This window comes from Pteronotus mesoamericanus, unplaced genomic scaffold (assembly GCF_021234165.1).
Source record: "Pteronotus mesoamericanus isolate MK-2021 breed Mesoamerican mustached bat unplaced genomic scaffold, CSHL_Meso_final contig_502, whole genome shotgun sequence".
Lineage (NCBI taxonomy): Eukaryota > Metazoa > Chordata > Mammalia > Chiroptera > Mormoopidae > Pteronotus > Pteronotus mesoamericanus.
The window spans coordinates 353,110-379,882 of NW_026555187.1; the positions used below are offsets into that span (position 1 = coordinate 353,110).

A 26,773-nucleotide genomic window follows, 5' to 3' on the forward strand; every position below is an offset into this window, starting at 1 on the left:
CAGGCAAGCGCCCTCAGCCCCATCTGCGAGGTTCTGGCTTCCACCTGACCCCGGCCACAGAGACAAGCCTGGAAGTGGGATGAGAGTGACTTTATTGAGCTCTTCCTCCAGCCTCCGATGCGCATGCCCTGCCCGCCTGTGGCCATGGTCACGGGGCGCCCCCGCCGCCCTCCTCGTCGTCGTCGTCGTCCACATCGAGGCCCGGGATACCACGGATTTGGCGCTGCAGCGCTCCGCCTAGCAAGGGCACAGCCTCCTCCTCTTCCTCGGGGGGTGGCGGTGGTGGGGGGGACATGGCACCAGGGGCCGGCTCCGGGGGCACAGGGGGCTGCACCAGCGTGCTCTCGGTACCCTCAGTGGCCCCTGCTGCTTCGACCATTGCCCCCTCGTCCAGGACACTGCCCTCGGCCTCCTCCTGTTCCTTCTCCTCTTCAGGGCTGTCGGTGAAAGGGTTCTCGCCCTGTGGACAATATACGGATGCTATTAGGGAGAAAAGACTCACGGGACTAGGGCTGGGACGAGAACAGGGGACCAGGGACTGGGGACGCAGCCGGAGCCTGCATCAGACACCCGCGCCTCACCTTCAGGTAGCGCTCCAGCTTCTTGCTGATAAGCTTGTTGTTGAGAATACTGCGGGCCACCATGAGTGAGGACTTCTTCGATTGCTCCATCATGAGCTGCGGACAGGGCAGGCCGGGAGGGGTTTGAGAGGCTGCTCTCGGTGCCAAGAGACCCCCATCCTGCCAGATGCACCCCCTCCCCCCAACCTCCACTTGACTCCAACCAGATTTCTTAGGTTTTTAAGTGTACCTTGGGTATAATAAGTGTGCGGCTCGACGCCCACCAAACATGGAGCCATGACCTGATTTTTCTCATTGCTGAAATGCTCCATTTTTCCATACCATACTTTGTATGCAACTGATTAAAGACATGTCTTTACAGCTGTATTGCAGAAATCTGATTTATTATATAAAAACTATAAGCAGTGAACATATTTTAAAAAACCTACTAAAAGCCAAATGTGCAATCTGCAACAAAAAAGAGCCAGCACCCTAATAAGCATGAACTCTCTAGGATCAACAGGGAGGATATAAAAGCAAGAATACACATGTCTGACAGTATATTTAAGTGATACACATCCTTTTAACCAATAGGATTCCCTGGATGAAGAATTACACCCTAATGAGAGTGGCAAGGTTGAAAGTAGGCACTTTTACCCTGTTGGCAAAAGGCTCAACTGCTTACTTACATTTTCTAGAAAGCAGTTTGACAGAAAGTATCAAAAGTAAAAATCTTTGAGTACTGTAATTCCTTCCCGGAATTTACCCTATCCTAAGTTTAAGAATAGGAATGGTGCATGCAGTGGTTGGAGTAATGAAACACTAGAAGCACCTAAATATTCTTAAGTGCAGAAGTGGTTAAACAGATCACACATTCAAAAAGAGCACCATGCAGTCCTTAAAATAGGGCTCATCTCTCCCCTGGCTCGGTAATAAAGAGGTGTGATGGACTGCCTGTATGGCTGACAGAGTCTTTTGCCTAGGAGGATTTATACCAAACTGCTAGGTGATTTCCTCAGGGGCGAAATTATAGGCAAATTGCGCTTTCATCATTACAAAGGTAAATACATGTATAAAGCCATAAGCAGAAAAGAACTGATAAAGCCATTTCTGTGGGGGAAACTCCACCTCCTGGACCTCTAATAAACCCATCCAACTCTACATCACGTTTACCTGCTGTTTCTACTCCCTTTATCTGTTTGCCTTTTTTCTTTACACGTTTTCTCTACCACTAGGGGAAAATATTACAGAACTCATGCATGCCCAAAATGAAACAAGTTAGAGATGCACAATTAGGATATAACAGACCAATTCCTCCCCAACTCTTTCTCATGAGCCAACCAACACATCATTGTCCCCCCCGCCCCCGCCCCCTGCCCAGAAGCACAGATGTGCAGAGGACAGTGTCTCTCAAATAAGGCACATTTACATTCTTTCCTTTGCTACAATGACCAAACATCACCAGAATGAACAAATACTTTTATGCTGGTGCTTTCAATTCTCCCAAACAGGTTCACCAAAGCCAGTGTGCCGGAGTACTTCGCAAAAAAAGTTGTAAACCATGCTTCCTCCAACTGCACTGAAACAATGTACTTGTCTCCCCTGCCTCCCAGTCACCGTCAGATGTTACGTGGGATATTTCTGCTGCTTCCCATGGCAAAATCCCTGCCCACCAGCAAATCCGAGTGCTCTGAGATGCACACTGGCCACCTGCCCAGTGTTTTTATGTGGCCTAGGTTTCCTGACTTGCTTAAGAAAACTTCCTTTATAATATTAAGGTAAATAAATAATCTATGTTTTGTTTTGTACATTTAAGATTTCTGGAATTTAATTACATAGTATTAGGAACGAGCCAACTTACCCTTCCAAAAATTTGTAAGATAAAGCAGTTTCCACTGAAACCCAAAACTTTCCCCGTAAAACTCAGTTGGTGGCAAAACATGAGACATTATGTTTTTGTACCATTTTATTTATCCCTCTTAAACAAGTCATTTGAATTATTGAGGGTTCAACTACAAGAAAATTTCCCGGATCCTAGTGATCATATCATGTGTTCTGAAATCCAAAAATTAAAAAAATCTGGCCCCAGGGTTTCAGGTAAGGAACGTTTACTGACACTGACAAACACTAAGTTCCAAAACAAATGGGACCTTCCACTAGACTGATGCTATCTGTTCTGGTTCCAGTTTTATTACTGTGCCATTATCACTTTTTTCTTATTAACTGCAACGGCTTGCAGTTAGTTGTATCTGCTTAAGCAAGGCCCTGAACTCACTATTACTTTCTGTATAAACTAACCTCAACAAATAAATCTTAAAATAATTTCAGTCAGTCTCCCTCCCCAGACTTTGACAGGAATTGCACTGTCTGTGTTAATGTGGGGAAAATTGGTTTTCGTTGTTTTTCTATTATATCTTCCACCTAAGAACACAGTCTGTTCCTCCATGCATTGAGCTCTTATTTGTCTGAAATTTAACATTCCATTGAACATTTTGCTGGAATTATTCATCTTTTCTGAGACTCATATTTATTTGCATATAAAAAGTTTTCATTTCCAATGCCCTTACACTGATAATGTTGCTTATTTCTTATTGAACCATCCTTGGATTCCAGAAACAAACTTATAGTGTATCACACATTTGAATCACTAGTCGATGGATAATTACTAATATTTTATTTAGCACTTTTTTAAAAATCCTCTGCCAAGGATAAATTGCCTTTAGAGAAAGAAACAGAGAGAAAGAGGGAGGGATAAAGAGAGAGAGAGAGAGAGAGAGAGAGATCAATTAGTTGTCTTCTCATACGTGTCCTGACTAGGGATTAAATCTGCAATCTTGGTATATGCCCTGGCCAGGAATCAAACCTACCATCATTTGATTTACAGGGTGATGCTCCAAACAACTGAGCTACACCAGCTAGGGCACATTTATTCTTTAATAATAAACTAACTTACAGTTTCATCTTTGTATTACCTTTATCAAATTTTTGGAATTAAGGTTAAAAAAGCTTCCTAAAAATGAATTTGAGAATTGACTCCCAGCATGGCAGCCTGAGAAGAGTCCCCATTTATAGCAATGTAAATGAAAAATTCCCCAGAGTGGCTTAACAGATCTGAACTAGCAGAAAAATTATTGAGTATGTAGATAAGAGATCATACAATCTGAAAAACAGAAAAAAGAATAAATAAAAATAGAATAGTCAGTCTCAGACAACCTCTGACACCATGACTATGCATAATGAAAACACCAGAAGAAAAGAGAAAGGAGCAGAACAATTATCTGAATAATGGCTAAAAACTTCACAAGTCTGATGAAAAACTTTACACAATGAAGAAGCTCAACAAACTCCAAATAGATAAACCCAATGAGATCCACAAAGACACATTACAATAAAAATGCTGAAAGGCAAGGACAAGGGTAAAATCTTGAAAGGAGCAAGAGAAAAATGAATCGTCACTTCCTAAAAGGGAACCCCAATTAAGTTAAAAACGGATCTCTCATCAGAACTGAGGCCAGAAGGCAGTAGGATAACATTTAAAACGCTTAAGAAAAAAACTGTCAACCAACAATCTTGTGCCCAGATAAGCTCTTTCAAAAATGAAAGTGAATTAGACATTCTGTAGTAAAGAACTGGGAGAATTTCCTACGAACCGACCTTACAAAAAATACCAAAGGAAGTTCTTCAGCTGAAACCAAGTGATCCCAGAGTATAGTGAATTCACATGAAAAAACAATAAAGGTAATGATGTAATTATAAAAGACACTATTAATGTATATTTCCTTTCCTGTCTTCTCAATTGATTTAAAAAAAGGTTCAGGAGGACATAACAATTACAGATGCATCTAACAAAAGCATCAAAATACATAAAATAAAAATTGACAGAAATGAAGGGAGATACAGACAACTTAAACAATAATAGTTGGAAAGCCTAATAAGTGTAACAGATCTACAGAACATTCCACCCAACAACAGAATATACATTTTTCTCTCAGGTGCACAAGAAACATTCTCCAGGAGAGACCATATGCCAGGCCATAAAACAAGCCAGAATAAATTAAAAAGGACTCGAATAACACAATGTATGTTTTCTGAGCACACAGAATAAAATTAAGAGTTTCCCAAATTTCTATTAGTGAACAGAAAGAAATTTGGGAGATTCACAAATATGTGGAAATTAAATGACACACTGTTAAATAATCACTGGGTCTAAAAAGAAATCAGAGGGAAATTAGAAAATAACTTGAGGTGAATGAAAGCGAGGATATGACATACCAAAAATTATGGGATGCAGTGAAAGCAGTAAGAAATCTAACTTTCCACCTTAAAAAACTAGTAAGGTGAATAACAAACTAAACCTAAAAGGCAAAAAGAAGGAAGAAAATAATAAAGATCAGAGTGAAAATTAATGAAGTCAGAAAGAGAAAAATGATGGGGGCAGGGGGAATTGATGAAACAAAAAGTATGTTCTTTTTAAAGATCAACAAAATTATCAAAGCTTTAGTGCTTTAGCAAGACTGACCAAGAAAAAAAGATGACTCAAATTACTAGAATTACTAGAATCAGAAACGAAAGGAGACAACTGACCTTACAGAAATACAAAGGATTATAAAGGAATACTATAAACATATATATGCTAATAAATTAGGTAAATTAGGTGAAATGGACACATTTCTAGAAAGATGAAAACTACTAAAACTGAGTGAAAAAGAAATAGGAAATCTAAACAGACCAATTGTAAGAACTTTTATTAGTAATACTGGGTTGGCCAACAAGTTTGTTTAGTTTTTTCCGTACAATGGCTCTAGTAGTGTTTAGTTGTCTTTCAACTTCATTCAAAACAATTTTGTTAGATTATCATATCATGAAAGCTGTGTTATCAGTGAGCATGAAAAAAATTTTTTATCAAAATTAGTGAATTCTTGTGCAGCCATTTTTATATATTGAACATGGAAGAAAACACGCCACATTATTGGCATACTATGCTTTGTTATTTCAAGAAAGGTAAAAATGCAACTGAAATGCAAAAAGACTTGTGCAGTGTACGCAGAAGGTGCTGTGACTGATCAAATGTGTCAGAAGTGGTTTGCAAAGTTTCTTGGTACTATTGATATTTTAGCCAAGTAATTCTTTGCTGTGCGGCTGCCTTACGCATTGGAAGATGATTAGCAGCAGCCCTGGCCTCTGCCCACTAGAAGCCAATAGCAGGAAGCAGCCAACGTACTCAAAATACCCAAATCAATAAAGTTATTGGTGAAAATGAAAAAAATGTGTCTTTTATTTTACAGAAAAAACTCAATGGACTTTTTGGCCAAGCCTATAGAAAAACTACTCACAAAGAAAAGCACAGGTCCAGACGGCTTCACAGGCAAATTCTACCAAACTCTTAAAGAATTAATACCAATTCTTCACAAACTCTTCTAAAAAACAAATGAGGGAAAACCTCCCAATTCATCTTTGAGGCCAGTATAACCTTCATACCAAAACTAAAGATGTCGACAAAAACCACAGACCAGTATCCCCTTACGAATACAGATGCAAAATTTCTCAAATGAAATACTGGCAAACCCAATCCAACAACACATAGGAAGAGTTATATGCTATGACCAAACAGGATTTATCCCAGGTATGCAAGGGCGGTTTAATACGCAAAATCAATTAATTGCAATATACCATTACAACAGAATAAAAACAAAACCACATGATCATCTCAAAAAGATGTAGAAAAAATATTTGGCAAAATCCAATACCCTTCCAGGATAAAAACACTCAGCAAAATAGAAACAGAAGGGAATTCATCAATCGGATAAAGAGCCTATGAAAAATCCACAGGTAACAACATAGTTAATGGCCCTTCACCCCCAAAATCAGAAACAGCACAAGGATGTCCACTCTCCCTTCTTTTTCAACATTGTGCTGGATGGTCTAGCCAGAGCAATTGGGAAAGAAAGAAAATGCATCCAGATTGGAAAGGAAGTAGTTAAACTATCTCTATTTGCAGATGACTGATCCTGTACACAAAAAATCCCAAGGAATCCACTAAAACCTATTAAAATTAGTGAACAAGTTCAGGAAGGTTATAGAACACAAAATAAATATACAAAAATCAATTGTTCTTTTTTAAAAAGATTTTATTTTTAGAGAAAGGGGAAAGGAGGGAGAAAGAGGAAGAAAAACATTAATGTGAGAGAGAAAGATCAATGGGTTGCTTCTCATACATGCTGCAACAGGGGACCAAACCCATGGTCCAGGCACGTGCCCTGACCAGGGAATCAAAACTGGCAACCTCCCTCTTTGCGGGATGATGCCCAACCGAGCCACACCAGTCAGGGCAATCAAGTGTTCTTTTTTAAAATTTTTATTTATTGATTAGAGAGAGAGAGAAACACTGATTTGTTGTTCCACCTATTTATACATTCATTGGTGGCTTCTTGTATGTGTCCTGACTGAAGATCAAACCTGCAACCTTTAAATATGGGAAAGACATCCCTTATTTATGGATTAGAAGACAATACCGTTGAGATGGCAATATTCCCTAACTTTATCTGGAAATGGAACACAATTCTATCACAATACCAGCTGGCTTCTTTGTAGAAACTGACAAGTTCATCCTAAAACTCATGGAAACGCAAGGATCACAGACTAGTGAAAACAATCTTAAGAAAAAGGAACAAAGTTGGAGGATTCACACTTCCTGATTCCAAATCTTACTAGAAAGCTACAGTTTGATACTAGTGTAAGTATAGGTATATATAATAATAGAATAGAATTGAAAGTCCAGAAATAAACCCATATAGCCAGCTATAGTCAACTGACTTTTGTTGACAAGGGTGCCACAACCATTTACAATGGGTAAAGGACAGTTTCTTCAACAAATGGTGCCAGGACAACTGGCTCTCCACCTGGAAGAGAGTGAAACTAGACTCTTACTTCATACCATGTACATATGTTAACTCAAATAGAGAAGAGATTCGAATTATAGGAGCTAAAACTGTACAACTCATATAAATCCTTGAGACCTTGAATTCAGCAATGGATTATTAGATATGATACTCAGGCACAGCAACAAAAGAAAAAACACATACATTTTAATTTTGATGAATTAAACTTTTGTGCTGTAAGACACATCAAGAAGGTGAAAAAACAACCTGCAAAATAGAATATTTGCAAATCCTATGTCTGATACGAGACTTATATCTAGAATATAATAAAAACGGAACTCAAAAGGACCACACAATCAAAAAGTGAACAAAATATCTGAACAAACATTTCCAACCCCAAGAAAGATAGAGAAATGGCGGGGGGTGGGGGGGAGGACGGGAAGCAAGCCTATGAAAAGATGGTCAATGTCATTAATTATCAGGGAAATGCAAATAGAAAAATACAACAGGTACCACTTAATACCCACTATCATAGCTAGAAACAAAGTCAAATAAGTATTGATGATATGCGGGTAACTCAGAACCCTCAAACATTGCTCATGGGAATATAAAGTGGTGCAGCCATTCTCAAAAACAGTCTGGCAGTTCCTGAAGAAGTTAAGAGTCAGCATTTAACCCAAACACTCCACTCCTAGATATATACCCCAAAGAAATAAAAACATATGTCCACACAAAAAGTTGCACAGAAATGTAACAACACTGGCTGTTATTTTAACGGCCAAAAGCCTGAAACAACCCAAATGCCCAAACCCATGAATGAGCAAAGCAAATGCGGTATATCCATACAAGACAGTATTTTTAGGCCATACAAAGGAATGAAGTTCAGATACATGCTACCATGAGGATGAACCTTGAAAACATGCTAAGTGGAAGAAGGCAATCACATAAGACCATCTATTATGTGACTCCAATTATATGAAATATGCAGACTAAGCAAATACACAGAGACGGATAATAAATCAGTGGTTGCCTAATGCAGGAGAGCACTGGGGGTTGGGGAGTAATGGAAAAAGGGTCTGGGTCTCTTTATGAAGTGATGAAAATGTTCTATGATTGATCGTGGTGGTGACTGCACAACTGTAAATATATTAAAAACTACTGAATTATAAGGGATTAAAAAGTACAAATTGGTAGTTACAAAATAGTCATGGGGATGTAAAAAGTAGAGCACAGGAAATTAAAGTCCTAATATTATAATAACCACATACGGTAAATATGGGTACTGGAAATATCAGGGTGAACACCTTATAAAGTACATCATTATCTCACCACTATGTTTTTACCTAAAAGTAGTATTTACAAAATAATATTGAATGTCAACTGTAATTGGGGGAAAATTATTGAACTGTACACCTTAAATGGCTGAACTGTATGGTATGGGAATTATACCTCAATAAAGCTGTGGTCAAAAATAATAATAATTAGAACCTTTCCCATTTATTTCTACAGTCTGGAATTTTAAAATATAGAGTATTTATTTACTTATGGAGAGGGAGAAGGGAGAGAGAGAGGGAGTGAAACAACATGAGAGAGAAACATCCCTCAGTTGCCTCTTGCAACCTAGGCATGTCCCCTGACTAGGAATTGAACCAGTGATCTTTAGCTACTCAACTGAGCCACACAGGTCAGGACAAAACTACACAGTATTTAAATTGTATTAAGTTATCTCTATAAACCAACTACTTCTGATACCTTGTTAAGTTTCTTTCATCACCCTTCCAGACCTCTCTACGGTTTCTAGTTGTTACGGCTATTTTTCTTTCTTTTCCTTATCTTTTAACTTCTTAGGGTAAATTTTGAGTTTATATTTTGCCAGCTAACACTCACTTCACCTAGGTTTCCCAAAAGTTAATGCCATGCACTGTCCACTCTCTGCAATCTGGTCTCTCCCTACCTCTTATTAACTCCACACCCAAGAATCTGACCTTGGCAGCGTCTCTACAGCTTCTCTGCTGCCAAAGACAACGGGCATTTTCCCTATCTTTCCAGCTTAGTGGCAAATGCCTGCCTGAATGTCCTTTACCACTCAAGCCAGGCCCTTAACCCCAGCTCACCGTTAGGAATCACTGTCCTGTGAAAAACCAGAGACGAATTTAATGGGCATGGGAAAAGGCTGATAAATGCTATATGCTATGCTCCCCTGACGGCTTTCACCCGCTCATAAATCCCTTCAGCCTCCTCCAGGGTGAGAGCAGCCAAGCCTCTCTCTATGCCAGGCCCAGTCCTCCCAGTTGTCTCCCTACTGTACAGCTACCTCCAACTTCACCCAATCTCTAACAGCTTCCTCCAACCCAGAATGTTACCACCCATTAAACAAAAAACAAACAAACCAACAAAAAACAACTCCCTTGCTACCACATAACTCTGACTTCTGTGCTAGGCACTGAGGATCCATTGAAAAAATTAAGACAGAATTTGTTCAATTTCTTGCCACACTTATTCCTTTACCTGTACCATACCCTGCCCTCTCCTTCACGGCAGCACCTCTATCCCCTAGGTACTCAGGTCAGAAATCTGAGACAGCCCGGACTCCTGGTCACTCCCTCATGCTGACCTCGCATTTGCTTCCTTAAACAGCTCCTATATCCTGCTGTTCTCCTCATTCCCACTTCTGTGCAGCAGCCTGTCACTGGCTCCAGCTGCCCTCCTGCATCAGGTGCCCAAAGTCTCTAGTTCGACACCAACTCTAATCCCGTTAGTCCCCCACTTTCAAATTTCGCTGCCTACAGGAACAAGCGCAGACCATCTCCTCAGCCCACCCATCGCGAACCTCTGAAGTCCAACCCCTTTTCTGGCAACAGTGTACTGTACACTTTATGTTTGGTTTCTGAACCTATTCTGGCCATTGGCCCCTATGCACATGGAGTTCCCCATATCCCATAGCCTACTTGCTCCTTAAGATCCAGCTCTGATGCCCCCTTCTCCGGAGGAGTCCCCATTTCCCACCCCTGTCTCTGACTGCACTGGGCCAGAAATGCCCCCTGCAGTCCCTCACTGGAAGGCAAGTTTTATAGCCCTAGCACCTCCCCGCGGGATGGCCACTCACTCTGCGATTCCGGTTGTGATCCATGGTCTTCAGGTGCTTCTGGATGATCCCAAACTGCATGGGAATGAAGAGGTCGCAGGCTGCACAGTGGGCTGCCTCAACCTTCTTCACAAAATGCTCCATGGCAATTTCTGTAGGGGAAAGGAGAGAGTCGCCACTGGTGCCAGGGGCTTCAGACAGACCCGAGAGTTTGGGAAAAACACCAGACGAGCTCCTCACTTCATTCTGCAAGTTCCACGTGAGCCCGAGGCTGTTCTCACAAACCCCCTCTGGGGGAAGAGGAGAGTCATGACCAGAGGGCAGGCTGAGGCCCTGTCAGTTGGAGTGGGATGGAACCTTCTCACCTTGTGTCAGATCCTGGTCTCTGTAAATCTGCTGGATCAGACCATCAAGGTCCTCTACTGTTTTTCGGAGTTCCTCTGTCTTCTTGGTCTTGTTGGTGACGTACTCCTGCCAGAGACATCGAGGAGTGAACCACACCAAGGTTTGTGTGGGCCACTCTATGTCCTGAGGGGACTGGGGACAGAGGAGCCACTGTGCTGCTTCAACGCTCACCTGCAGAAAGTCAGCCGTCTGCTTGGGCAGCTTGGTGCCTACATACTTAAAGTGCTCCTTGTGGAACTTGCTGTCAAGGTGGCTGGTCATCTCATCCTCATAGAAGGTCCGGTACTTGCAGAGAGAACACACAAACTGGATCCTGCCACAGGAGGGAAATGAGGGGCTGAGGCCTTGAGGGTCCCATGGAACAGTGCTGTCACCTCACCCAACCCAGCTGCGAGCCCTGAACAGGCCCTGCTCATGGGCCTCTGAAGTGCAGTCCCAGCAGGGGGACAGGCTAGGACCAGTGGGGTTGGGAGTAGAAAGGGACAGAAAGTCTGTAGGCTGCAGTTACTGCAACGTAGGGGACAGGGGAGGAACTCTTCCTTCCCACAGGCAGGAGGCTGAAGCCTGAGGCAGCAGCTGCTGCAACAGGCAAGGAGTCGCTGGAAGGTAGCCGGAGGGCCTCTCTACCAAGGCTGGGCAGGAGCTTGTGCACTTGGCCCAGCTGGGGACCAGAAGGAAAGATGCCCTGGCATGAGCCAGGTGGCCCTGAGGTGCAGAGTGGAGTACGCAGTCCCGAGGTAGGGCCCGAAAAGGTGCTGCATCTTCCTCCTGGGGCCTGGGGGACTGAGAGGCCCAGCCCATCCTCTGCTCAGAGTGCTTGGGGGTGGTGTCAGGAGGGATGGGAGGCAAGCAGGCCTGGGCACCTGCTGCCTCATCTTCCTCTTCCAAGAAGAGACCAGTCTGAGCTAGAAGGAGGACGCCTGCCCGGCCTGCCAGAGGGCAGCCTGGAGTCACCTGAGCGAGGTGCTCTGTCTGGGCCTGGTGTCCACAGCAGAAGCCTGGGGTCTGGGGCCTGGGCTGGAGCAGGCCTCCGTGGCAAGGGGCAGAGGAGGCCAGCCGCCACCGAGGCCTCGGGGCAGATCCCTACCTCTGCCGGACGTCCTTATCTGGGCCACGGGGTCAGCTTTTTCTGGAGAGCCCAGGGGGCCGGGCGCCGGCGAGGCTGAGGAAGGTCCAGCAAGAGCAAGAGTCTGAGGCGGAGGAGGAGGAGGCAAGCGCCAGTACGGGAGCCCTGAGGGCAGACAGACCCGACCAAGGGGCGTGAAGGGCTCAGCCGCAGACAGGCCCGGCCTGATAGGGCCGGCGGACAAGGCAGAGGGCAGGCCCGAGGCTGCCACAGCCCACAGGTGCTGCCATCTCTCCTGGGTACGGCGGCGGCCTCTTGGCAGCTAGCTGGGATGGCACAGGCGCCTTGGACCTTGAGTCTCTGATGAGCTGGCCCCCTCCCGCAGGGGCATCAGGCCCCCAGTGCACCTCGGGGCTCCTGCGCCAAGTGACCGAGCGCCGGAGCTTCTGGGCAACAGTGCTGAGCAGTGTCCGGTCTCAGGCCAAAGACACCAGTGGTCGCCAGGCGGCCACACAGAGGGGATGAGCCAGGCCTTGGAGCTGGGCCAGGTGGGAAGCAGGGTCCATGCACGGCCGAGCAGGTGGCAGCTCCCAAGGGAGGCCAGAGGGCGATGAGGCGGCAGAGCTATGGCCCTGCTCTGCTGGCAGCAGCCCCATTGTGAGGCAGAGGCAAAGGGGCGGAGGGGGAGCTGGTTACCTTTCCACCATGCGGTCTCGCTGCCGCTTCTTCTGCTTGTCCTGGCTCTTCTTGCCTGCCTGTAACTTGCGCTTGGTCTGGCCACTCTCATCCTGGGTGCTCAAGGACCCTATAAGAACAAAGGAGCACAGCTACCGCCTTGGCTCCAGCAGGTCAGGGCAGGTCTCTGACTGTATCACCTGCCATCTACTGCAAGGGGTCCATTCTGAGAGCAGCTGTTTGAACAAGGCCTCTGGCCTCGAGCAGGGGGTACCCTGGGCTGCAGAGGAAGCAGTTCTGGCCAACATCTTGGCCTTAAAAAGGGAGGACACACGCTGACCCCATCACTCTCTAGAACACCCACACTCTGCAGAGTGGGCCACAGGAAGGCTGGAAGGCAAAGAGAGGCCTTTGTGGGGAGGGCCTAAGTGGTGGGATGCAGTGAGGCTGCAGCTGGGGCCTAAGTGCAGTCCCCAGGGGCAAAGACACCAAAGCTTACATGGCCCTGCCCACCCCCCTCTGGACACCGCGGCAATAATGGGCTGAGGCTGGATTTACTGTTAGGTACCTGCTGGCGCTCATCACTCGGGTGGGGGGACACGGACTCCCAATACAGGGGCTGGAGAGGCGCTAAGGGAGAGGACACGCAAACCAGAGCCGTAAAAACTGCACCACAGGTCCCAGCTCAGACACCAGCCATGGAGGACTTGGCCTTCACATTACTAAGGGACCTAGGGCATGGGGTGTGCCTGGGGTTCACCCATACTTTTGCTTGCTGCCCCCAGCTAAGTCAAAACCAATGTGCCAGGAGGGGCCATCGCCACCCTTAGCCTCTGTCTGAAAAGAACAGGGACAGAGTGGAAAGGGGCCAGAGGAGGAGCCCCTGCCAGCCCCACAAAGGAAGGCCCAAGTGGAGCACATTTCTGCCACAACCCTGCCCTCAGCTGGATGCCTCCCACCACGAGTGCCCAGAAGAGCTGCCCCAACACACAGGCCACTAAGGACACTCACCCTTGTCTGCATCCTCCTTGCCGTCTTCCTTCCCTTCCTCTTTTCCCTCTTCGTCTTCTCCTTCCTAAGACATGATTTCAAAAATCCAGTGTCAAGAATGTGCATCTGTTTACAATGGCTCTACTTGATGAGGCCCTGCTACATGCCAGACACTGGGCCAGGTGCCACATATCCTCCCCACAGCCCCTGCAATGAGGGCTCATTCCACTCTGGCTGCGTAGCTTCCCTGCAGCCTTGCTCCCCCTACCGGAGCTCCCTGCCTCCCTGTGCTGATCACGCATGTGTGCAGAGCTGCCTCGGGCCAGCCTGTGAAAGCCCTGCTCTGGGACTTGGGGGCTCAGACAGCCCACTCTTCACTGGCACCCTTGCAGACAGAGCATGCAGGGACAGAGCCACTTACCGCTCTGGAGCCTCTTTCCACAGCATCAGTGCCTTCAGTGCCATCAGCAGCTTCCCCTTCAGTGCCCTCATCTGGAAGAAGAGACACACTCAGCCCAGGAGCCCCGGGGCAGGGGAAAGGGGCAGAGGACAGTGCCCTGGCTCACCATTGTCTGAGTCACTGTTGTCTGAGCAGTCGGTCCGAGAGGCTTTGCTGTCTGGCTCATCAGGGCTGCCGCACTGCTTTCTCTTCTTCTTCTTGGTCTAGGTCAGAAAGGGGGAACTGGGTCAGGGCAGATGGCTCTGAGCTCCTTGCTCTGCCTCATCAGGAGCCAGGAAGGAAGGCCTTCTTCACTCACCCGGAAGTCAGCTGTGGTCCAGGTTTTCCAAGTCCGCCTCATCTGCTTCATGCCATTGCCAAACCCGAAGCCAAAGCGGGAGCTGCCTGGGAAGGCGCCCCCACCACGCATGCCCTGGAACATGCCATACTCTGGGATGATGTTCTGGGAGAAGAGGGAGGGCAGCCTGGAAGCACCAGGCATACACTGGCCCCGGGCCCCCATTGGGTCTTCCCACATGCGCCCATAGCCTGAGGCCATTGGCCGGCTACTCCGGGAGTCCCGGGCCCAGCCCTGAGCCCGTGGGCCAAAGGTGTCGCTGCCACGCATGCGAAACTGGTCTCTGTAGGCATCATACTGGCCCTCGTAGGCCATTTCCATCTCAGGGTCAAGTTCGCCATAGTCGTAGCCCGACCGGTAAAGGTCACGCTCACTCAGGACAGCCCTCGAGTCACAGGCCTCGTAGGAATCGTATCTGCAGAAGCAGGTGGCAAGCATCAGAGAGGGCCTCAGGTCCTGTTGCCTTTGCTTCCCCCAAAACCCCCTTGCCCCGGGGACAGGAAGCACTGTTCCTGCACCCACCCACACTGCTGGAGAGGCTCACTGTTCAGAAATGCCAGGTAAAAGGCCTCTCAGGAGCAGAATTCTAGTAGTAGGAATGAACCCCTCAGCTGATGTCCCCAAGCCTGCGTATGGACAATCAGCAGCCTGGGGACCCTAAGAAGGACTGAGGACCGGGGTGGAGCAGGTGCAGGGGCAGAGACACCACATACCCCTTAACTCTTTAGCAGCACATGCACGTATCTGTGGTAGCCACTACACCCAAGGCTGTTACTTCGCAGGGGCAGAGCTGAGCCCCACAACTTCCTCCAGCAGGTGAAATGCCTGTCCAATGGGCTGATAACACCCACGAGAAACCTGTGCTGATCTCATCCCTCATGGCTGGGGGAACCTCAAAACTCTCCAAAGCCCCTCATTACCCAAAAGGAAAAAGGGGACAAAATAGGAAATGTTCCCAGGAACACCACTTTGAGCTTGCCCATGGACGAGAAAAAATGTTCTATTACATCAACCTGGAGCCCTGCGGGGAGGGGGGAGGGCACTGAACCCTACATAGCAATGAGGAAGGTAGGCCAAACTTCCCATGGCGGGAGGTAGGGCACTGCAGAGAGCCATTCTACCCGTGGCTGTAGCCCACAGCCCCATAGGCCCAGACCCCACTTGTCTCACAAGCACAAAAAGTGGCCAGTGTTACCCAGTCGCCATGTCATCCCTCTCCCCTGCTCCTTGGCTCCAGGCTGCAGCAAGATGGTACACAGGCGGCAGCAGAGGGGCCACCTGGCCACCGAGACAAAAGCCAAGCCCCTCCCTGCCTCTGGCAGTCTCAGTTCCAAGCACCATGGCTGTCGGGCAGGAGGGCAGGGGGTGTGCCTGGGGTCCCCCCCACTACTTTTTTGCTTACTACAAAACCTATGCAGGCAAGTCCCTCTGCCTTCCAGTGGCCCTGGGGGCAGGGGTCTCACTTGACCCCGCCAGTACCCAACCAGGCCCCTCCTTACTTTCTGCTCTCCCCATCTGTCAGCTGGAGCCATCAGACCACTCCACTTTGTGCTAGAAATCTGTGCGCCCCACCCTTCACTGAAGCTTCTTGCTAGAGCACAAGAACTCCTGGGCCACCACCAGTTCAGTGACAAATGCCCAAAGAGTGATGCTATGGAGTAGGGCAGGTCTGGGTGCCAGGCCCAGCTCCACCACTTACTCCTGGGCGCCTTCAGGTAAGGGTGTGACACGGCTGTGCCTCATGTCGCCCATCAGCAGAATGAGGACGGGACAGTTCTTCACGGGGTACTTCCGAGGCCCTTCAGGTGCACACATCTGTCAGGCACTGAAGGGCAGCCAGGAAGTGTTCACGTCTGCCCTGTCCCTTGTTTAAGATGGCCCAGCTCACTGCGGTCAGCCCCAAAGGCCCATCCCACTCTTCACACCCAACCCCATCTGTCCGGCCCTGACAGCGGGAGGATGCAAAGTGTTGTGCGAATGTCAAGTGGCCGTCTCCAGGAGGAAGGGCCACTTAACACTCTGCTCCTAAGAGCCATTTGGAGGGTACAGTAAACCCAGCCTGGTCTGAGGTTGTTCTCCCCACTACAAGCTCTGGGAGAGGCTGGCCACTGGGCGGTGGGGGCGGGAGGCAAAGCGAGAGAAGGACAATATACTGAACCCCAGCCCCAGCGGAGTCTCTGAGGGCCCCAGCAAGAGAGCAAGAAGGGAAGAAACAGACATATAGGCAGTTCAGAGAGGGAGAAGCCAGCAGGAGCAGGCAGGAGGTGCCTCTGCAGAGCCTCGGCCCCTAGGCAGGTGCCCACTCACCTTTCTCCACCTGAGCCGTACACGCCTCCTTGAATCATGTCTGTCTCCAAGTGCGGCACCATATCTAAGCGCTGGTTAATTCTGGACAAAACGGAATCGGCACTGGCGCTACCCATAGCACTAGGGTTTGCATTTGTGTCAGAGCTAGGCATGTCCCAAGAGTCTGAAGTGGCCATACCGTACCCATAGTTGGTGGTGTTATCCTGGCCATAGCCATAGCCATAGCCGTAGTTCTCGTAGCCTGCAACAAGGGGAGAGACAGACAGAGGTGGCAGGGGCCAGTAGAAGAGAGGCAGAGAAACAGCCGAACAGAGACACAAGGACATTTTCTGTTAGAGACAATCTGGGGACCCTAGCCACCGGAGGAGTCCTCCTATGAAGGAGTAGCCAGCCCAGAGCCCTCACAGGCACCCATCCCACCTGGCCAAGCTGGGCAGTGGCAGAGACATAACCACCAGCTCCATCCCAAGGGAGAGGAGAGTATTCATGGAAATGATACTTGCCTCTGTTTGTCCCAGAGTTCCAAGTTCCATATCCTACAAAAAGTAAAAGGGTAGTTACATCTTACAATACAATGAGAGTTTCATTCAGTAACGAAGGGAGAAAAAGACTTCTACTGTCTGACTGTAGGAGACTGAATCTGCCCTTAATTGAGAAGCCTGGAGCTTGAGAGCACCACATAAATGATCCCAGCCACCTGCTGCCCTGGTGCTCCACTTTCTGTGGCTCTGCTCATCTGCTATTCAAGGGGCTTCCCCTTCAAAATACTCTCAGCTATGGAATTTGGCTCCTATACTCCCTTAAGGACCCAAAAGTGGAAGATTACTCCCGCTCCTAGCTAAGCACTGATCAGAGGAAAAGGTGAGTGGTTCCCAGTGCCTCACACAGACTCTGCTGTGGAAGCAGCTCAGCACCGAGTCCACATCCACTCTGAAGTCACGGCACTCAAATTGTCCAACAAAGTCATGTGGAGTAGAGAAACTGACCACACCAGTCCCTCAAATGTCTGCCTTTACAGGAAGGGCCACCAAGCCACTGAATGAGTGAGTGGAACACATCAGCAGAGGGAAAGACAAGACACAACTCCAATCTGGACTATAAACTAAATGTGCTCTGTAGTTTATCACAGCCCTTGAGAAAAATTCCTTCCTTCCTGAACACAAAGCCATTTCGAAATGACAAAGTATGAAGTCAAGTCAAGCAGACATGCTTCCTCCCCAGAGGAATCCATGAGAACAGCCAGGCACCTTCCCAGTGACTCTGGTGAGAGCCCAAAGTCATCTTCTACTCCTGGTTCTCTCTGCCCTGTGGAGAGGCGATGCTCATTCCAGGGCAGGACCAAAGTTCAGTGAGATGGCAGCATGATGGATGGCAGAATCCAGCCATAGTGGTGCAAGAACACACACACTGAAAAGAAGAACTAGGCAGAACATGTGCATCCTCCTCAATACAGTGCACAAATAGAATGGGGAGGTGTCAAAAACCAGCAACAGACTTTAGATGACCACTACATTTAATGAACACGAGCACAAAAGAGTTCACAAAGCAAAAAAACTCTTTGCCTGGGGAAACCAAAGCAGAGGCTTCTCATTTGTTGATCCAAAAACTATCCTCCCGAGCACACAGAGCAGAGTTTGGCAGACCTGGGGACTGCTCAGACCCAGAGCACTGCATGTTAAAAGAGAGACACTGTTAACCACTGAGTAGCAATGGACAGTCAGGAGCAGGAAATCACATAACGAGTGATGGGCAAGAAGAGAGGCTGGCAGAGCCACACAAGGAATAATGCACTTAGCCCTGGCAGCTATGAGAGACTGGCCATGTGGCTGTTTGTACGAGGGACAGTGACCCTAACTATTCAAAAGGAGACAGGACTAGGAGACAAGGCAGCCCCATTGAGGCTGTTCCTGAGGCTGCCGAGGATCTACCAGAACAGTGAGGATGCACAAGGGAAGGAAGCAGGAGTGGACACTGACTCTATAAACACAAGCACAGGTTGCTGGCTGCTACGATAGGCTCAGACAAGCAGTCCCTATGTAATATTTGCTATGCCTATAGCAACCCACACTCCCTGATGGGCTCCCAAGCTGGGTCCTTCTGGGCAGAAACCTTTGTCTATCTACACTATGGCATTTAGAGACACAATTCCCACCCCTCTAGACTTGTACCTTTCAAAAGAATATCCAAACTCACTTCCATTCCCAGAAAGGTAAGATCATTGTTAACAAAGGTACAATTTTAGAACATTTCTTTTTAGATGACTTATTTTTTAAATCCTCACCTGAGGTCATGCTCGTTGATTTTAGAGAGAGGAGAAGGGGGGGAGAAATGTAAGAGAGAAATACCGACCAGTTGCCTTTTGTATATGCCCTGACCAGGGACCGAACCCACAGCCTAGGAATGTGCCCCGACCAAGAATCGAACCCGTGACCCTTTGGTTTGCAGGACAATGCCCAACCAACTGAGCCACACTGGCCAGGGGCAGGACATAAACACATACAGATATACATACACACATTTCTGAAAAAACAAGAAAGAAAAGGAGATGATCACAGTAAGCAATACTTATAAAGCAAAAATACTCAATGAAATACCTCATGTAGGCATCAAAAAAGAATCTATTAAGCTTTATGTAGCAGAAGGAAAATTGCTATAGTTAGAAAAAATAAAGCAGGACACACAATTCTAGCCACCTATAAATTATTCAACTACCTAAGATAGATATGCTGACACAAGTTAAATATTAAAATGGTGGGATCTAGACAGTTTTTCAAAAGGTTATTTAAATGTCGTTACATTGTTTTTGCAATGTAAGCCAGAAGGAAAAATAAAACCCTTGCTATATTTTCACAACATGACTGTCTACATTAAAAAAAAAAAACAAAAAAGAAAACTCAAGCAATCTACAAATTACTAGAATAAGTGAGCTTAGCAAGGTTTATTACAAATTCAATATACAAAAATCAACCCAATTTCTATGCACTAGCAATAAACAATTGAAAACTGAAATTTTTAAAACTGCCATTTACCTTAGCATTAAAAGACTGAAGTTTAAATATAACAAAGCATGTGAAAGATCTGTGTGTTAGAAACTACAAAACACCGAAGAAAGAAATATAAGATCTAAATAAAAGAAGTACTATGGGTTGAAGACTTAATAATGATAAGATGTTAATTCTTCCAAACTAATCCATATATTCAAGGCCATCCCACTCAAATCTCACCAGGAATTTTTAAGACATGGATAAACTGATTCTAAAATTTATATGCAAAAATCAAAGGAACTAGAATGTCCAAGTCAATTCTGGAAAAACAAACAAACCTGGATGACTCACATTAACTGATTTCAAGACTTGCTATAAAGTAATCAAAACAGTATAGTACTGGAAGAAATTTAAACACATAAATCAATGCAACAGAATTAGAGTACAGTCACAGATCGACACATGCATGTTCAACTGATTTTTAACAAAGGTAAAAAAGAATCTTGACCTAAACTGCATACTTTGTAGAAATATTTACTCAAAATGGATCAAAAAATAAATGTCAAACATAAAACTACAAAGCACCTAAAAGAACACTTAGAAGAAAACCTTTGTGACCTTGGGTTAGGCATAAATTTCTTACAACCCCAAAATCACAATCAATTAAAGACTGATAAATTGAATTTCATCAAAATAAAAAATTTGTGTTCTTCAGCCCTGGCTGGTGTGGCTCAGTGGATTGAGTGCTGGCCTGTGAACCAAAGGTTCGTCAGTTTGATTCCCAGTTGGGGCACACGCCTGGGTTGTGGGCCAAGTCCCCAGTGGGAGACACTTAAGGGGCAACCACACACTGGTATTTCTCTCCTGCTCTTTCTCCCTCCCTTCTCTCTAAAAATAAATAAATAAAATCTTAAAAAAAAAATTTGTGTTCTTCAAAAGACATGAGAATAAAGAGAAAAGCCACTGTCTGGGAGAAAATGCACATCTGATAAAATGCTTATACCCAAAATACATAAACCAGAGGGAAAACAATTCATAAAAGATGTGCAATTTAGTATTATTTTTTATTAAAAGGGGTGAGGCGAGGCGGGCAGGATAGCAGATGGAAGCCATGCTAAACCAAGTTTCTTCTCATTTATGAAATACTTGATAACTCCTTACTCAATTTCAAAACATTTTAAGTCTCCCTCCCTTGCAGGGACTAGCTGCTAATACTTCAGGTAGCTTACTTATGTCCATTTATTCAGTGAGGGAATGTCACCATGCAGGCTCAGTCTTTTCCCGGACTTTGGTAGTAAAACAAACTACCCATCTCAGCAAATAAGGCATTATCCTTATTAATTCCAAAGAAGGCTCCTTGTCAACTGACATGTAGGATGACAAACCACGGAAAGACCAGCTTTATCAGCTGGTAGCTACTTCTGAATTAGATTTAGTATGCCTGTCCACACTTCAGAAATCAATCAGATTTTCCCTCAACCGTACATGCAAGGAGCTGCCTGGCTTGAGATGGCCTGACATCTCTAAAAGCTTGCTAGATTCAGACAGGTAGCCTTTCTGGCCTGGCGGTCCCATATACTACCCTGGGGCTACATGAATGGCTTGGTTTCTGTTCATACCAAATAGACTGCTGTGGCACTAGGAGAAGGCAGAGCACTCACCTACCCTCTGGTTCCCGGGGGCCCACACTTACCATAATCACAGGTTGGCTGAGCACTCGTGTCTGAGTACGTTGACTGCAAAGTGGTTTCAGATCCCTGGACAAAGCCTAAACATAGGCACAATGTGGTTAATTTCCCCAAACAAGCCATATGTCAATGACCTAAGATTGCCTGTTAGTACAGACTGACAGGCCCTCACCTCACTGGAAAGCCACCAAAAACTAGCTTCACAACACTTGAATTTCACCTCCAGAACATATTAACCAGCAGAAAGGCAGGCTATATTTAACTTGCTGCACCAGAAGAATTGGATAAAAAATTTCAAGTACTTGAAACCAGTAACCCATTTTGATAAGTGAGTACCCAGATTATCGTTTACTTAAATGAGGAAAATACTCATGTCAAACCACTAATTATTGGAGGTGAGTTGCCTCTGAGTCAAACAAGGATGGGGGTTGTTTTTAAACAATGTTAAGAAAATAGCATCCTCCCTCCCCCAAATAAGAAACCAAAAGTTTGTATTTTTAGTTTTCCTATAAAAATGTACATATTACCTTTTGAATGTAATCACTTGGGTTAGCATACTTATATGGGATAAATATTACATATATATTATATCCTATTTTCTCAACTCTCAAATTATCCTTATTAATTCCAAAGAAGGCTCCTTGTCAACTGGCACCTAGGGTCGCAGACCATGGAAAACTTGAATTAGTACCAAGCAGCAAAGAAAACTTGAACCTCTTCCAGACACTACTGCTCTTAAATGCTTACTGTAACAGACTATGATCAATCCTAACATTATCCTTAAAATTACATTAAGGCCCTGGGTGGGTAGCTTAGTTGGCTAGAGCAATGTCTCCATATGAGGAGGTTGCAGATTCAAGCCCTGTCAGGGCATGTACAAGAATCAACCAATGAATGCACAAATAAGTAGGATAACAAGTAGATGTTTCTCCTTTCCCTCTAAAATCAAATGAAAAAAAAAAACAAAAAACTACATTAGCTCTGGCCAGGTGTCTCAGTTGGTTGGAGCACCGTCCCATACACCAAAAGGTTGCAGGTTCGACACCCAGTTAGGGCACCTATTGATGTTACAGGTTTGATCCCTGGTCAGGACACATACGGAAGGCAACTGATCGATGTCCCCCCCCCCCCTTTCTTTCAGGGCACATATGGAAGGCAACTGATCGATGTCTCTCTCTCTCTCAAATCAATAAACATATCTCTGCATGGGGATTAAAAAAAAAAAACCTACATTAAAATAATTTTTTAAAATGATTTACACATAGCTCCCCGGCTGGTGTGCCTCAGCGGATTGAGTGCTGGCCTGCAAACCAAAGGGTCATGGGTTTGATTCAGTCAGGGCACATGCCTGGGTTGCTGGCCAGGTCCTCAGTAGGGGGTGCGTGAGAGGCAACCACACACGGTGATGTTTCCCTCTCTCCCTCCTCCCTCTCTAAAAATAAGTAAATTAAAATATTTAAAAAAAATTATTTACCATAGCACTGAAATTATGACATACCATAAGAGGTAATATTTGCCAATTTCCATCAGAGCCAACTAACTCATGACCTAAAAATAAAAGCTAGCGCCTCCAATAACTTATTTATTTTTTAAAAGATTTCATTTACTTTTCAGAGAAAGGAGAAGGGAGGGAGAAAGAGAGGGAGAGAAACATTAATGTGCCAGAAATGCATCAATCAGCTGCCTCTTGCATGCCCTGAACTGGGGACCTGGTCCACAACCCAGATGTGTGCCTTGACTGGGAATCGAACCAGCAACCTTTTGGTTCGCAGGCCAGCGTTCAATCCACTGAGCCACACCAGCCACGGCTCCAATAACTTTAGAACAAAAGCATACACCAAGTGCCTTTCCCACACTCAACACTCAACGAGTGTCTCCTCCACAGGGTACTAAGAGCTGTATCTGCATTATTTCATTTGGCCCTTACCACAACCAGCAAAGAGGATAGGGCCAGCATCCCTTAACCTGCAATCCCATAGTCCAAAAAGGTCTGCAAACCAAGTGTTCTCCTCAAATGTAGTACAATACCCATTTGGGGGCAAAAATTACGGTCTTTCTTTACCCCATTAGGTACAGAAATAATGTGTTTAATTATTGGGTGCTAGCCCACATGCCAGTGTGGGTGCTGTGGAATGTCCTTCTCTCAAGTCAGAATTCCAAAACACCCATCACCAAGGGTTTCAAACAAGGACCAGTGGACCCAACACTTTAATTTCCAGAGGGCACTAAGAAGAGGCACTGGGAAAGGAGAAAGTCTGAAGTAAAAAACCCAACCTTTTTAATCCTCCCTAATTAAAAAGGGCACATTCAACCCTGACTGGTGGGGCTCAGTGGGCATCATCCCACAAACTGAAAGGCTGCTGGGTCCATTCCAGATCAGGGCTCATACCTAGGGTACGGGCCAGATCTCCTTGCGGGGGGGCGGGGGGGGGGCGGGGGGGGGTTTGCGGCAGGGTGGGCGGAGGCGGGGCGGGCATGTGAGAGGCAACCAATCGATGTTAAGTTTCTCTTCCTGTCTTTCTCCCTCCTTTCCCCGCTCTAAAAATAAATAAATAAAGAGGGCACATTCAGCCTTGACCAGGCAGCTGGACCGCTCAGTTGGTCCTGTCCTGATACACCAAGGTTGCAGGTTTGAACTCTGGTCAGAGCACATACAAGCTTTAGCCAATGAATGCAGAAATAAGTGGAACAACAAATTAATGTTTCTTTCTCTTTCTCCCCCTTCCTCTCTCTAAAATCAATTTAAAAAATATTAAAGAGGGCACGGTTAAATGTATTCTCTCCAGGGACCCAGTATATTCCTGAAATACCTAAATTCTAAGCATTGATGAAACAGATCATGAAACACGGAAATCATTCTTCATATGGTTCACATATGGGAAAGCCTCAGAGTGTAAAAAGGTACCCTATACCCGCTTTCTCCACTGTTTGCTCAAATAGCTTCTGGAAACCTTTTAGTTCAGCAATCAAGCCACCAGGAGCATGGCACCATACTTTAGGTAGTGTGGTTGGTAAATACTGCACCTGAAACTGGAACCTACCACAGGCTGACAGAAATACATATTGGAACACAGTATGAAAGCTGCAGAGCAAAAGCTCTGTATCTACCCAGGGGAGAGGGGCCCTGGTTCTTTCCTCCCTGGGAAGAAGGGAAGACAATCTATCCCGCCTTAGGAGCTCAACGGCAACCTCTACTCTAGTTCTGTTCTCCCAACATTAACCTTCTGTTCCACAAGACTGTCTCTAGGTCAGGACCTTCAGGAGCCAGTTATGCTCTAAGTGTAGCAATTTCCTGTCGCGTTCATAAATCATTCTCTTCTTGGTTTGATGAGCCACTCTGACCAACTCTGGGTGAAAAAATAAGCAAGTTTTTGGTCCTATAAAGCTAAGGGTCAGACCATGGATTTATGGTAACTATGCATCATAGCTGCCTCCTCTTGGCCAGCCTCTCTGACACCTTTTTCCCACAAAAATAAACAAAGCTTTTCAGTTTAATTTTTCTTCTTTTTCTGAAAGGGGAAACTATGCGGTGGTAACCAGCCTCCAAAATGGCCTCTAGTGATTCTTGTCTTCTGCCATTATGTTGTCCCTTCCCAAACTGATAGAGGTAGGCAGTGTAACCAGGAAAACTGCAAAAATGATCGAGTATATTTTCCAACGTTTCCACCCTGCGTTCTCTTAGATCATTCACTCTGGGCAAAACTAGCCACCATGCTGTGGGGTCCTTTCAGGACGCCTGGGGAGAGGCCCACACAGTAGGGAACCAACAGCCAGCATCAAACTACTACCCGTGGGAGTTTATGTCACCTTGGAGATGGGTCCTTCAGCACCAATAAAGCGTTCAGATGCCTACAGTCCATACTAACATCCAAAAGGTAACCTCGCCCTGGGCAGTGTCGCCGTATACCAAAAACTTGTGGGTCTGACTCCCATTTAGGGTGATCCCCAGTCAGGGAGTCTACGAGAGGCAGCCAATAGATGGTTCTCTATTAGATTAATGTTTCTCCCCCCCCCCCCCGCCCCCTCAAAAGCAATGAAAAAAATGTTCTCAGGTGAGGATTAAAAAGAAAAAAAGGAAAAAGGAAAGTAACCTTACAAGAAATCCCAAGCCAGAACCATCCAGCTAAACCACTTGTGAGTTCCTAACACACAGTAACTGTGAGTTAAAAAATGTTCCTATAAAAAGACTGGTAGCATTTCAGACCTTTCTTTGAAGGCCTGCTTCTGGCTTTTTCTGTCCTGTGTTTCCATTGCTCTCATCTTTCCCCTCAATGCCAGAGATAGAGACTCCTTTCCCAACTACACATAAACTAAGTTCAAAAGCTGGACAAGTTATCAGAAAGATAATTTATTTTAATCACATTCTATTAGTAATAGTAATCATACCATTTGTTTCAAGGCCTCCAGAACCTCTCCTTAAAGGCAAAATAGTTGTCTGAGATATGACTAAAATGTCTGCTTTTATGTCTGCTAAAATGTCTGATTCTGGTAGTCTGCTTTTTAAAAATTAAAGACATTATAAAGCTACTGTGGTTTTCAGTTGAACAAGATCAAGGAAAAACTCATAATAATCTCATTAGCTTCGCTAACTCAGTACCCACTCAAACCCAGAACTACAGTCTACAAGAGCTGGAGTTCAAATTCAGACTTGGTCATTAGTGACCTCTCTAACTCAGTTTCCTTGTTTATAAATATAAATGTTTCATTTTTAAGGTACCCCACAGACCCTAACCATTCACACTGTGGTCTCTTCAGCAGTCTTGCCCCCAAACACAGAACTGTCTTCTAGTTCTTGGTAAAATCTGGTGAAAAAGATTACATCTCAATTATACTGATGTCAGTAACGATCCTAATGACTTTCCTCCTGAATCAGGAAAACTATAGAAATGCTAGGGGAGGGTTGCCCAATCTTGGCACTACTGATTTCCAAGCCAGGTGATTCTTTTTTTTTTTTTTTTAAACCATTTTTATTCATTTTTAGAGAGAGGAAAAGGGAGGGAGAAAATCATCGATCACCTGCCTCTTGTATGTGCCCCAACCCGGGACTGGCCCACAACCCAGGCATGTGGCCTAATGGGGAACTGAACCAGCAACCTTTCGCTCTGTGGGATGATACCCAACTGAGTCACACGGGTCAGGGAAAGCAAGGTAATTCTTCCCGGTGGAAGCCCGTCTTGTGCATTGTTAAGACGTTTAGCAGCATCCCTGGTCTCTACCCACTAGATGACAGTAGCACCCCTCCTCCCACACATGACAACCAAAAAATGTCTCCAAACATTGCCAAATGTCCCCTAGCAGGTAGAATCACCCCTGGTTGAGAACCACTGGGCTAAGGGAT

The 26,773-nt window shown here is 45.7% G+C and overlaps 1 protein-coding gene across 2 annotated transcripts in view; it reads right to left on the reverse strand.

The window, feature by feature from the left end:
• Window positions 1-80: 80 nt before the first annotated feature.
• The window catches only part of AKAP8L (A-kinase anchoring protein 8 like), a 28,096-nt gene continuing 1,403 nt past the window's right edge, over window positions 81-26,773 (reverse strand). Inside the window, exons 2-15 of one of the 2 annotated variants that reach the window (XM_054578830.1) lie at window positions 21,441-21,515; window positions 17,267-17,299; window positions 16,947-17,004; window positions 16,764-16,844; window positions 14,418-14,871; window positions 14,226-14,322; window positions 14,081-14,151; window positions 13,681-13,744; window positions 12,691-12,799; window positions 11,100-11,241; window positions 10,889-10,994; window positions 10,545-10,675; window positions 582-677; window positions 81-460 (exon numbers count right to left, since the gene is read on the reverse strand). In XM_054578830.1, coding sequence (XP_054434805.1) covers window positions 149-460; window positions 582-677; window positions 10,545-10,675; window positions 10,889-10,994; window positions 11,100-11,241; window positions 12,691-12,799; window positions 13,681-13,744; window positions 14,081-14,151; window positions 14,226-14,322; window positions 14,418-14,871; window positions 16,764-16,844; window positions 16,947-17,004; window positions 17,267-17,299; window positions 21,441-21,515 — 1,829 coding nt within the window. In that variant the 3' untranslated portion in view covers window positions 81-148. Of the gene's footprint in view, window positions 461-581; window positions 678-10,544; window positions 10,676-10,888; window positions 10,995-11,099; window positions 11,242-12,690; window positions 12,800-13,680; window positions 13,745-14,080; window positions 14,152-14,225; window positions 14,323-14,417; window positions 14,872-16,763; window positions 17,005-17,266; window positions 17,300-21,440; window positions 21,516-26,773 lie in introns of both variants that reach the window. The other variant, XM_054578829.1, reaches the window with a different exon arrangement.